Source organism: Ceratosolen solmsi, unplaced genomic scaffold (assembly GCF_000503995.2).
Source record: "Ceratosolen solmsi marchali unplaced genomic scaffold, CerSol_1.0 scaffold41, whole genome shotgun sequence".
Lineage (NCBI taxonomy): Eukaryota > Metazoa > Arthropoda > Insecta > Hymenoptera > Agaonidae > Ceratosolen > Ceratosolen solmsi.
In genome coordinates this window covers 5,676,918-5,690,532 of record NW_011948424.1, presented here as the reverse complement: position 1 = coordinate 5,690,532, position 13,615 = coordinate 5,676,918, and the positions used below count along the sequence as shown (strand labels likewise).

General features: G+C 28.2%; 1 protein-coding gene across 1 annotated transcript in view; it reads right to left on the bottom strand.

Annotated features, from left to right (window-relative positions):
• Nucleotides 1-11,828: 11,828 nt before the first annotated feature.
• AChE-2 (acetylcholinesterase 2) overlaps nt 11,829-13,615 on the bottom strand; it is a 130,295-nt gene continuing 128,508 nt past the window's right edge. The window contains exon 6 of the mRNA XM_011500217.1: nt 11,829-11,977. Within this exon, the coding sequence (XP_011498519.1) occupies nt 11,829-11,977 (149 nt within the window). The remainder of the gene's footprint in view (nt 11,978-13,615) is intronic.

Here is a 13,615-nt window from a genome sequence, read left to right as displayed (position 1 = left end):
TTTGCAGCACGCACGCAAGCACGCACGCAAGCACGCACGCACGCATGAACGCACGCATGAACGCACGTACGGCGAGCACGCATATCCCGAAGGACAGAGACACTGAAAATTGTTCCATGTAATTAAGAATGCCTAACTTTCCATTTCGTCTATCTATTCATTGTCTCCCATTCGACTCCATTGGTATAGCTCAACAAAGATCGCAGTCGATTCGTACATTATTAATTCATTAATATAATTGACTAAAAGTATTGTACCGTGGTATGCGTGACGCGAAATGGTCCCGACCGGTAGAAATTCGTGCTAACAGAGACAGTGCTCCATATTATAATGTTACAATATTTTCATCTTATTAATCGAGTGTTGGTGACGGAGCTACCGTGATGAAATAAAGAGTGCTTGCGAGTACTAATATGGAGTGCCTTGAAGATTCGAGTATTGAAAGCTTTTGGAGTTTGTTTATCGAAATTTTTGACCGATCTTACATTCAATAATCTTACAGTACATCAATGTTACATATGTTTTCATAATTATTTGAAATTATCACGACACCGTGGTAAAAATAACTAGGGTATTTAATTAATTAATTATTACAATCTTTTTAACTGTAATTAAACTATTTATGTATATGAATATTTCGCAAAAATTTTTTTATAATATTAGAAAATAATAATATCGTTAAATTACGATTATTTGTCGTGGAAAGTTATGACACATATGAACATTATAATTTTACCATATAATATATATATATATATATATATATTCTTTTAGCTGAAATTGAAATATTTTTTTCTTTCACAAATTATGAATCTTATGAATTTGATGAAAGTACTTTGCAAACTGAATTTGATAAGAAGTAAATAATGAAATATAAAATATTAAACAAATATGTATATTGCAATATTAATGAGATATTTATTTAGTAAAATAAATGAAAGTAAATTAAATTATAGCAATGGATGGTATAAATATTTCGATATATTTTATTCTTTTTTCATTTTGTATAATATACTAAAAAATATATACCATTCCTATTCATATGATTGTATTATTATAATTTTTTAATTTAAACATTTTTTTACCCTATATGGACTTTGTCATAATTATCAAAAAATAAAAAAACTTCAATGAACAAACGCAGTGAATAAATTGTTATTTTTAGAAAATTGTATTATAAATGTATCGATAATCATATTTACTCCAAAAACTTTAATAGCACATAAACGAGAGGAATTTGGAAAGAAATAAAAATTTTAATTAACAAAAAATATAATTTTAGATAAGATGAAGAGTTTTTTGTTTTTCAAAAAGTTTATTCACACAAAATGACGTCGTATAATTGTCCATCTATATTCATTCATAAAAGAGTATTCATAAGTTCTACGCGAAGTTGTATAATAAAATCGTATGTATAATTGTAAAATTTATTTATCAAAGCTTGTTTTAGCATTTCAAACAACTCATTACATTTCTTTATATATATATATATATATATATATATATATATATATCGATCCTTCGGTGCACTATTTTATTTCTTATTCCGTTTTCATGTGGATTTTTAAGTTGTCCACGAGAGAAAAAAATGAGCAACATAAGAGGAAAACGGAAGGATCATTGATAACGCAAATCCAGAAAAACATTCATCGAATACGGGAGAAATTAGTCTCTATTGAGATGTGTATTATTCCGACTTTGCCTGTTAAAAAATCATCACCTCATCATCAGGATTGTCATGATTGAATTGCACCAAGTTCAAACATTTCTCGAATAAATCAGAATTTATAGATTCGGGAACGAAATCTAATATGTTACGATTCCTCGCTTGTATATGATACAAATTATCTTGTATATTATTTACAGACTGCATACGCATTTCTTATATTTATTTACTTCTATATTATCATTTTGTTAATATGTTAATCGTAGTTCTAATATTTCTCTATACGTAATATAGGGTTAGTAGCATTTGAGAAGATAATAGAAATATTATTTTATAAATTTCTATTGCCTGTAGATTAATAGTTAAACATATCTAAGTATTAATCAATCTTTGACGAGAAAAAAAATTTTCTGCAAAGTCAAATTTTTCTAATAAGATAATTAGTAATTTAGTCTCTTTTAGGAAATAGAGCATGTAAGTAATATAATTAAAGTTCTGCTTTAAAGTACTTCAAAGTATATTGAAGTAATATTTTTATTGAATGTAATAATGATATTGTTCGGTTCATCAAAACGCTACTAACAAACACGCATGTACACACATTTATGGCACGAACACGCTATCTTTTTTTTCTTTTTTTTTTCTTTTAAATTCATTATACAAATATCGAAATATATTTATAAACTATTGCCTCATGTATGTACCTCATTTTCGTCCTTTGACTATTTTACTTTTCCGACAGCCTTACTCTTATTCCAAAAATATAGCGAACGAATATGTATGCATAAGTGGAGGGGACGGAGCTCTCGTTGTCTCACATATCCTCGTTTCTGAGAATGTAAACACAAGGAAAACACAGCTTTAATCCATAATTTCATCGTATCCTCATAAATAAAGGTTAGACAATTAGATTAAAGTGGAAGATACTGAGAGAGGGAGAGGCAGAATCCAGTAGTGACAATGTAGATTTCATGCGGGTCTTTGAGGCTGTGTCAATCGATTCTCAAGTACACCAAAGATAACAAGTGGAATATTATTGGAAATTGCAGTGCAGACGACCTCTTTCTAAGATTCTTAGCATATTTTATTCTATTTCCATATAAGGTTCATCTCAAATCATAGAAACAATTATGTATAAGCGTCGCATTTTTTCCTAACTTTACGTAAAAATTATTCTACTTATTATAACATTTGTGATAGCAATCGTTGCGAGTTGAATTCAAATTAGTTGCGCTTAATTAGTTGAAAATATATCCATTACAAGGGAGACAAATTAAAATCGTAATTTGATCTTCAAATGTGATTAATGGGACTCAATTAGGTTTCCGCATAAAGATAATTAATTGCGAATTTCAGTTCGATTCGTAATAATTATTAAAACTAAAATAACAAAATTAAGTGATTTACAATTGCTTAATTTCCGACAATCATAATTAAAGACGTTCATTTCTGACGTTTCACAGACATATTCGTTGGAAAAAAATTACGAAAACTCTCATGCGCACAAAATTAAATCATATACATTATTGAGGTACATTACGGGCAAGTAAGCGATCGAGTAACTCCGACGATTTGTCGATTTTTCTTTTTTCTACATCGACTCGTCGGTATTGACTGTATCATTACGTAATAATAACAATAACGACAATTCACAATATCGAACATTAGCGCGAGTAGCGAATTTTTGTACAATTTTATATCTTTATGATGAGTTTGAAATAATTTGTAAAATTCACATCACCGTTGAAAATGTCAATTTAATTATTCAAATTTCAGTATAAAAGAAATATCGGTAAAATATTTAACGAAATATAATAATGAGAAATTTTTTTTATAATTCCTTAGTTTAATTCACAACTCGCTTGCTTTATATATAAAATAACTGCTTTGATTATTCAATAAAATTTCTTCTTCATCTTTTTTTTTTTTTTTTTTTTTTTTTTTTTGCACTAAATAAATTTCACTAACACATTGTACTGTGTGCTTTAGAATTTTCATATTTCAGCACATTTAACAAAAGCAATACACTTTATAGTACAATTTAGTGCAAATAATTGATAATATTGAATAATATTTTGAGTTTTTAGTGTGAAATTCATATTTATCAACAATTATGAGTATGTTAGAATATTTTATAATGTCGTGTAAATTTATAATTTTTATAATATCCAATCATTGTACTCCTTGCCAGAAGAAGTACGCGATGACCTAAAATTATATTACCAATTATATTATTAAACTATATTCATAAAGTAACATAATTTTTATAATATATTTTTTATTAGAATTATTATGATAATGTATATCGCTGCAGTTTTTATTTAGAAACTTCAAGAAGAACATGATTGATTCTGTGTTACGATTTGAAATTTCGCTCGTGGGAGGTCCGTCTCGAATATTATTATTCATGCAGAAAAATAAACGAATAAATAATTTTATATACTTTACATTTCGTATTCATAACATGGTTATTTATATATGATGTAAGGAATAATTTAACTTAGTTCACCATACAATAAAAGATAATGTAATAACTTATCGATATTCCAAATATATCATTTTTAAAAAAGTAGGCGATGAAAAAAAAATTTCACCCGTACTTAGTCAATTGTAAAAAATTATTGATTACATTATAACATTTGTAAATGATGATGGATTAATTTGAGATTACTTGTCTCGTTTACAAATAAATATACGTAAAAAATTTTGTGCAATAATCAGCGCCGTTTTACCAACCAAATTGTTAAATAAATAATACAACTTTGCTCAATCGTCTAGTAATAAAAGTAATTATAAATTATAAATATAAAACATAATCGATTGTTTATGATCACGAATGCATTGGTGTGACATGTCTATTTGCGATTCATATGTATAAAAGAGCAAAGCTAGATTTTTCACTTTTTTATTCTTTTAATAATTTAATTTAAAATTAGAAATATAGACGAGAATATATTAATATTTGAGCATCGATGACGAATATCTGTGACGACACTCGATATCCGTTCCATTTCTTTTACTAGGTAAATTTGCTTTTTTGAAATTTAATTTTTTTTTTTGTTTTGTTTTTTTTTTTTTTTTTTGGAAGGATATTTAGATTATTTACCTTTTATAATTAGATTTATCCAATAAGCTCAATTTTGGCTTAGGTTATTTCTTATAAATTTTCGAGGAACAATAGGAGTACACCATTCAAATTAAATAATTCAAATTGAAAAAAGCTTTTACCATAATAAATATACGTTTCAATGGCATGTATATTTTTTTCGTAACATAATCTAATTTTACTTAATTCGTTAAAATAAATCTTTACAATTATTACTAAAATTTAATGATAAAAATTAAAGGAATATTAGGTCTTAATATATACAAATGTGCGATTTGTTTATATTAAAGAATATTTCAATGACATAAATTAACCGAAGCTTTTAATTATTCTATATTATAACAAAATTATGTGAATATTATAATATTTATAAAAAGCGTAGTCGTAACATCAGCATTTGTAATCTGTTTCATATTAGTTTCGCTATAAATATCTTTTTTATTGTTTTGATTGTTTTTTTTTTTTTTTTTTTTTTTTTTTTTTTTTTTATGTATACGTGTAATAAATACATTTAAGAATATAAAAAAAATTAATTTTATCTTCTTTGGCTATTTTTTTTTATGGTAAAATAATTCTTTGGCTACAATTCAACTGTAGAGAATTTTTACCTCTTTACTATGTTTTCTAAAAAAAATATATCACTTTTCACTTTAACACTTGTAAAATCATTTAATAAAGTAATAGAAGTATATGCATAATCTTTCACAATAATAATTAATACATCTACTGACCGTTTATAATATTAAATGTTTATAATTTCATTTCAAAAACTAAGTTTTCAGTTCTTGGAATACCTAATCAAGTGAGTAATAAGAATAATAATTCTAGATAATCGTTCATATTAGTGTTAAATTAATAATTTTGCATTATAAATAAATACTTTGTAATATAAATTTATTACACTAAACTTAAAAATTTTTAAATAAGAATCTTTTTCGAATTACACATAATTTATTCAAAACCTTTTCATCGCTATTTACTTATTCACTTCAATTAAAAATATTTAAACTAAAAGGATTAAATTAGATACATTTCTAAAGATGTTAGATTAAATTCTCTAATAATATTCGTCTGCATCAATATCATTCTCATTATATTGTATTTTGTCAATTGTATCGTCTCGTAACAAATAAAATGATCTAACAAATACTATAAAAAAAAAAAAAATTGTTTCGCTAATTAATGCTAATATTAATGCTATTAATATAAAAATACAACATTTAAATCAAAATTTATACAATGAATAATAGTATTATTTTTTTTTATGGTGATTTAACAATAAATATTATTTTATAATTCTTATTAAAACTGTTCTATATAGGAAGACTGCAATTATTATTAATTTTGGTCATAATTATAATATATACAACTTTATATTATCGAATATCGAATTTTTTAATATTTTGTATTCTCATACAATTTAAGTAGATGCAAATAATGTGATTGTGCAGGCAATTTGCTAAGAAAAGTTTTCTTTAATATTTCGAAGCTACAAATTATTTGTTCATTTGTTTATTTAACTGTAAAAATTTCCGTGTATTGTCCATTTGATTACATTTCTTTTTTATTTTTTATCTTTCAATTTTCTCAGAAACTTTTTATTTTATTATTAATTTCTTCTATTTTTCTCTTATTATATGCAATAATTTGGAAAATAACTTAATACTGATATTACGGGTTTTAACATTTTATAACTAAAATCTTAATATGACAAGTTCATTAAAAATAAAGCAATATTTTGTGTATAAAATTTAAAATATACTCAAAATCGGTATCATTTATAAGTAAAATAATTATAGATTTATTATTATAATTATTACATCGCTATTCTTATTTATTTTGCAAACTATTTTAATCCGATGTTACTTTATATGTAATCCTAATATTATTATTTATTATGTGCTTGGCGGAATTTTATTATTTTTCAATAATACGTCAGTGGAATATGCTGATATTATTAATCAGTTGTCTTAATTAAAACACCATACGTTTAGTTATAGTAAATAAAATATTAATTACTGAAATATTTTACATTATTTAATTTTCAAATCGGTTTTTTTTTTTCAATAAGCACGTTTATTTAAAAATGTCTATTTTTCCTCAAGATCGCAATATTTTTCATTGCTATTTCACTCATTCATCTTTTCATTATTATTATTCTTGAATTATAGTTAGTTCAACTGCGAGATTATATTTGCAATCGTAATTTAAGCGTGGATGTGTATTTGTAAAAATTTAGAATAAACATTAAAAGTGTGAAGCGAAAAGCAACATGGCATGTTTTTACGCGTAATCGATTAGTTCAATTGAAGAGAAGTGACAGAAAGACAAATATAGACTGATATAGAGACGAAGAGGATTTTATTTTATTTATAGTAAGCTGTATTTACTATAATTTTTTTTTTTATTTCACGCATATCTCTCATCGTTTAGACTAATTTTCATTTAAATTATTATTTCCAGTTCACAAAAGTAATTCATAAATCATATATGTTTAAAGTATTTTCATGAGTGTATAGAGGATCGACTGACGCAGCATATTTTATTTTATTTTATTTTATTTTATTTAAAACTTATTTTAATTTTCATTCAAGATAATTTTTCATCAAATTATAATACTTTCCTGTCAAATAAATTCACATCACCGTAAAATTTACTATTTGCAAAAATAGAATAATAGTTCAATTTACTAATTGACGTTGGTATTGAGTTTTCATTAAAGTTTTTCAATTACCAATAATATTAACATGTATTACATTTATATAATTTCGTTTAAAAAAATAATGCAATTATAATATAATTACTTTTGATTAACATTGGTAAAGAACGTATAAATATGGGTTCACCTTTATTGTTGAACATTTTTATAGTTTTCCAATTCAAACATTTATAAAATCATCGTACTGTTATTGCTCTTTTCTTTTTTTATTATAATTATAATTCTTTTATATAGTACAATAATAGTAATAAAATTTAAAAATAAATAATTAGGGTTATGTTACGGTTAGTTAAGATTTTTTCAATAGAAATTATCTAGCGCATATAATTTATTTATACTCTCTCAACATATTAAATGATTATTATTATTTCATAAAAAATTAGAGTAAAATTGAGAGAGTAATTTAAGAATTGAATATGGAATTTTTCCTTGGTGGTCCTTTTCCATCGTGTTACAAGAAAGCCTTTGCCTTTATTGTATTACGTTTTTGTATTTTTCTTTCTAATTTTATGTTTTAGTGATTTTCTTTCTCAATCCATATTTTCAATTTATGCTCCATTTAATTAACCATTTCAAGTATATTAATTTTTACTTTTTAATAAAATTATATATATATTCAAATTTCTTAAATAGTATGTTGTTAAAATATTTGTTAACGTAAATATATAATATATACAATAATTATATATGTATATAATTTTATAATAACTGATACTAATTTATAATAGAAAATATTCTTTAAATTTTTATTTACATCATTTATTTTATGTAAAAATGCTAAAATATCTACTTTTCATTAATTTTTTTTTTTTTTTTGTCACTTCAAGATCGTCTATTTATTATGATTTTCATAGTAATTTTTATGTTAAGAAATGAAAATATCCTTCAAATTTATATGGCAAATAATAATTGTCAAAATATTTGATATTTAAGATATACCGGTGTAAATCTCCAGGATTATAGTTTCAATATAAAAAGACAAATTAGAGTATTAAGTTTGGTCAGAAAAATTCTTTATTTTCTTCTTGTTTCTCTATTCCATCTTAATTTTCAGTAATTTTTTTGTATTTTCAATTCTGAAATTGTTTACCATCTTCTTTTATCGCAAAAATAAACCTTCAAAACAATTTCTTTATATGCCAGACTATCGTTATTCTCTCCATAATAACTCCAATGTGTCTAAGTCGAACCTCCTCGAGGATCTTTCAACTTCGTTAAGAACTTCTCGCGTGCAGCTTTCCTTTTCCAATTCGACAACATGATTTTTAAACGAAGGTATTTTAACGCATCATTATACAATAACTCTTTTGGGATGATTAATATGTATCATTAAATGTTTTTATTCTTTCCCTTATCGTTTAAAGTTTTAAGGTTTTTAAGCCACTAGCATTTACTCGTAAAAAATAATTTCTGCTTACGCAGGTTAATGAAAATACTGATTACATTCATATATATACATGTAGATAAGACGAGAGGCTTAAGTACCTCAAGGAGCTTTGCCCTTTATCTTAACATAAATGCATTGAAAATTCATAATGAAGTACACAAGTATATAAGGTCTCGAGGAAGTTACTTCTCTCGTCCGTCATATGTATATATACACAAATGTATATATGCACGTATACATTTTAATGTATTTATAGTTTCTACTTGTATAATATGTATTTTTATGTATATTGTGTACAGCTTATCATGCGATTGCATTTCGCGCATACTTTTATTCTACACATTAATAATTAGCTTTCGTAATTCCGTGTTGGTAATTAACCCAATTTTTCCCATTTTTTCGACTAAAATTGGACATCTTCGTATATAACGTTTTTTTTTTCTTTATTCACATTGTATGGTTATTAATATACGCTGTTCAACGTGAATTGTATATATAATAAAATTTTGTGTAAATAATATTGTTATAATTATTCAGAAAACAAAATTTTGATATATATATATATATATATATATATATATATATATATATATAAACTTCAATTGCATTATAAACAATATATAAGAGTATTGAGAAGAACGATAAATAAAGTATTATGTTCATTAAATAAATATAATAATTTTTTACTTTTGGCTTGATGATCAATAACCAATACTTTAATATCATTAGCATTAAAAATGTATTATTGCATAGATGATTGCGTCGGTTATTTATTAATCTGATCTGTTAGCTGATTTGTAAAGGATAAAAAATTTATAAGACAAATGTCCAAATTCCGATCATATGCTTTCATTCGCTTTCAAATGTCCTCATATTCCTTTTACTTTTTCTTCAATATTGAATTCCGTGCAATGCCTTATTCTCGTACCGACTTCCTTTCCATTTTCAACTTTTGCATGCATCCATTATCTCATGCCATCTGTTACATATTAGACGCACTATCTTTCAAAATATATTTCCTTTTTATTATCCATACGAAAATTTGGTTTCATTATCATTCCTCAATTCGTCTCCTACCCTTACTTTAACCCTCTATTTCCTCCGTATAAATACACACACTTGTAATATGTTTATTTATTATATATGCACAAAACAAATAAACGTATGAATATACATGTATTTGTTCTTATTTGTTTAAATCTACTGGTGATATGTACCAAATGGAAGATTCGTGTCACTTGAGAACCGAATTTATGGGTACTCCTTTTGTGTTCCGGGACACGATCGGTTCACACAAGTGTCCTTTCCCTATTTCTATCCGTATCTAAGCCATCCATCATTGTATCGTTTTCTTTACAAATTGGTTGTTGTTGTTTTCATTGTTGTTGTTGTTGTGGTTGTTGTTGTTCTTCTTCTTTTTCTTGTTGTTGTTATTGTTATTGTTGTTGTTGTTCTTCTTCTTCTTCTTCTTGTTGTTGTTATTGTTGTTGTGGTTGATTTAGTTGATATTGCTGTATGCAATATGAGCCGCCATCTTTTACTCGGTTTTTCGTATTATCATAGCCCATTGTCTCGCGTACCTTTGCGAAATCGTGATAATATGTAGATGACCGGATGCGCATGTGCACCCATCAGCATCTATATATCGAATTATTGGGACACTTGATTACATTTAGGCTTCATCGGTCTATCTATTCGCGCTTCTCTTCCAACTGATTTAATGTGTTGTGCACCAATTGACGCCAGCGATCCGTAATCGTTTATCATCATTCTTCCAATTAATAAAAGTCATGTACTATTTATATTAGATTTGGAGAAAATTAATGTAATACATAATAAATAAATTGGCATAAATTGACAATAAAATTATAGGACCATGACTGTACTTTGCTTTTTCGCGCTGCCGAAAAAGTCTAATGGCATCTTCATTACTCGCGAATAAGAAGATATAATAAGTATATACGTGTTGTACATTGTAGTGAAGTGGGAGGATGGGTGGTTGAGTGAGGGACGGTTGGGTTGGGGGGGGGGGTGAAAGCTCAAGGGGGGGGGGGGGGTGAAAGCTCAATAAAGTGACTGATTGTTGAATCGACGTTGAAGAACAAACGAGTGATTGCCTAGTAAAAATAAAAGGGAATCTCGCCACCCCTTTCAATTTACGAGTTTATTTTTATTTTTATCCTACTCGATATGATATTTTGTTTGATCTCTAGGAATTAAAATGTCGTTGTTGTTTTTAGCGAGTTATCTTAGTAGCGGCATTTTATACGAGTTAGGCTCAATTCAAGCTACACGTCATACACCACACTTTCATTAAACAATAAAATTATATTAATAACCCTATTATGCCCCTGAAAGAGTACACAATATTTTTTTTTTTTTTTTTTCATTTTTAATCCATCATCAATGCATTTCACTGGACCGACGAAGTTCATGCAACATTAGTCGTCGTGATTCCTTGTGTAAAAATAAGTTATAGCAATTTCTTAAATATGAGTATTATCCTAACGATTAAAACCCTAGGCAAATACAATGATTAATTATATATAATTAATCACTGTCATTGTCAGGCGGTCCATTTTATATGCTACATCCATTACTTTCCCCTTTGGTACGTAGCCATTTTGATATTCAAAATGATTGAATTTTTGTAGAAATAGGTAATTATTGTGTAGGGATGTCGTGGCGAGCTCAAAGAGTGAGCCAACTAGGGTGAAATTTACTTAAGATCGATTCAAAATCTTAGCTCGACGGCAAAATTCTAAATCTATAATGAAAGTGGGACAATTAGCGAACAAATATTTGCCCTGAAATGAAAGGGGTTGCTGTAAAATCGTAAATCTTTGCCCTTGAAAGTCCAATCATTCCGCGAGCAAGGTAAGAGTCCAAAAGAGCCACTTAATTCTTTCTACTTTCAGCAACAGGTGAGCCAGCTTGGAGACCCTCTACCCTAGCCACACCTGCAGAATAGTTGGTAAATATGGAACAGCAGCAGCAGTAAAAGGGAGCCCTGAGCTAATGGTATCGAACTTTGTAAAGCTTTGGCGCCTGATGAGATGCTCGACGCTACGGTGCTGCTGCAAACCTCTGGTAATGGATCTGTAATATACAAAAAAAAAAGTATGTGAGCATTCTTTTCATGCGTATTGTTCCATATGCGAGAATGTATCTTCGGCGTTAAAACGCGAATTTTTGACAATTTCATTTGTGACATTGATCGAAGGGAAATTTTAAGCTATAATTGTGTTTTATTGCCGAACATTGGGTTAATATTGATAGTGAAAGTGAAAAATCATTCACTTAGCCAGTCGTCTAAATTCTAAATTCTTCCAATTTCTAAAGAGAATTTCTTCAAATGCCATGCGTAATATAATTTAATTTTTTTTTTTTTTTTTTTTTTTTTGATTTATCGTAATGATATTTGGCCGTCAATCATTCTCAAAAACTTTCAAATGCCATTGAAATTAAAGGGACTGTAGTAATTTATATCATCATTTCAGCATAAACGAACGTTTATTAAACTTCATGCAAAAGGTACGAATTTTTATATTACGCCAATCATCTCGTATTCGAAGGGATAACATTGTATCTCATTGTTGAACAATTATTACCTCTGTGAATAATTTTTGATAATTTCTCTTGCTCGGCTACCTAACGTAACACGCGTTGCATCTTGGCACGTGACGGCCACGTATGCTCGCCATTATCGAGCCAAGTGGCCCGATAGCCACGTGGCAAATATCACAGCTGGAAAAAGTGTTGGCGGTTACGAGGCTTTTAGGCCTCCTATGACGCACTTGATCCGTCCGGGGGTACAAAAGTCACAAATATGTTGGATGCACATCGATCGTCCGCTTCCACGATTAGTCGTCCCATTTCCCAATAATCCCGATAATCCATTCCCGGCGCGGTCGACCTCTCGGCTATCGTCGACGACGTCGTCCTTCCACACGATGGCGGGGAGAATCGGCCCAGCGCAGCATAACTTTTCTGACTTTATGCCCGTCGACCTCTCTAACCGTGACGTTCAGCATAGCTGGCATAACTCCACTAGTTAGACAAAGACCGCCGCATGCGACTGCGAAGCCGACCCAACGAGTTTCACGCCTCTTCATCCAGTCGAGCTTTCGCTGTCGTCATTATTCAAATGGATTATAAAAGCAGACTGCTTGACGCGCGCGACCAAGTTGTTCTAGTCGAGGTCGGGAGTGATACCGACTTCAGCCATCACCCGAGGTTCTCTTATTAATCTAATATTGCGTGAAAAGCAGTTTCGCTTGATCAATCCTCGCTCAGCTAATATCCAATATGGCTCCAATAATGGTTGCCAGCTGTTTAGTAGAGGTACACATAAGCTTATTATTCGCCGAGATTAGTTGTTAACTTAAGTATCGATTACATCGAGCGTACATTCGGAGCGCTGATTTGTCATTTCTCGTATAACAAATCTATCCGAGACGGGATCACTTTAATCAAAGATTAAGCATTAAGAATTTTCATCAACTTATTTCTATTTATTATTTGTTATTCGCTACTTGTGCCAATATCGAATTTACTCGCTTATAAAGTCGAATAAATCCTTAATAAGGATTGATTAATAACGACCGAAGACCACTTCCCTTGCAATTTTACAGTAATATTAGATCGCCAAGCATATCCAATTAGCAATAAACTCTCGTGTACGATTGTTGTCAATGAAAGAGAAAACATTAAGGCGATCAAGACGATTGACTAGTT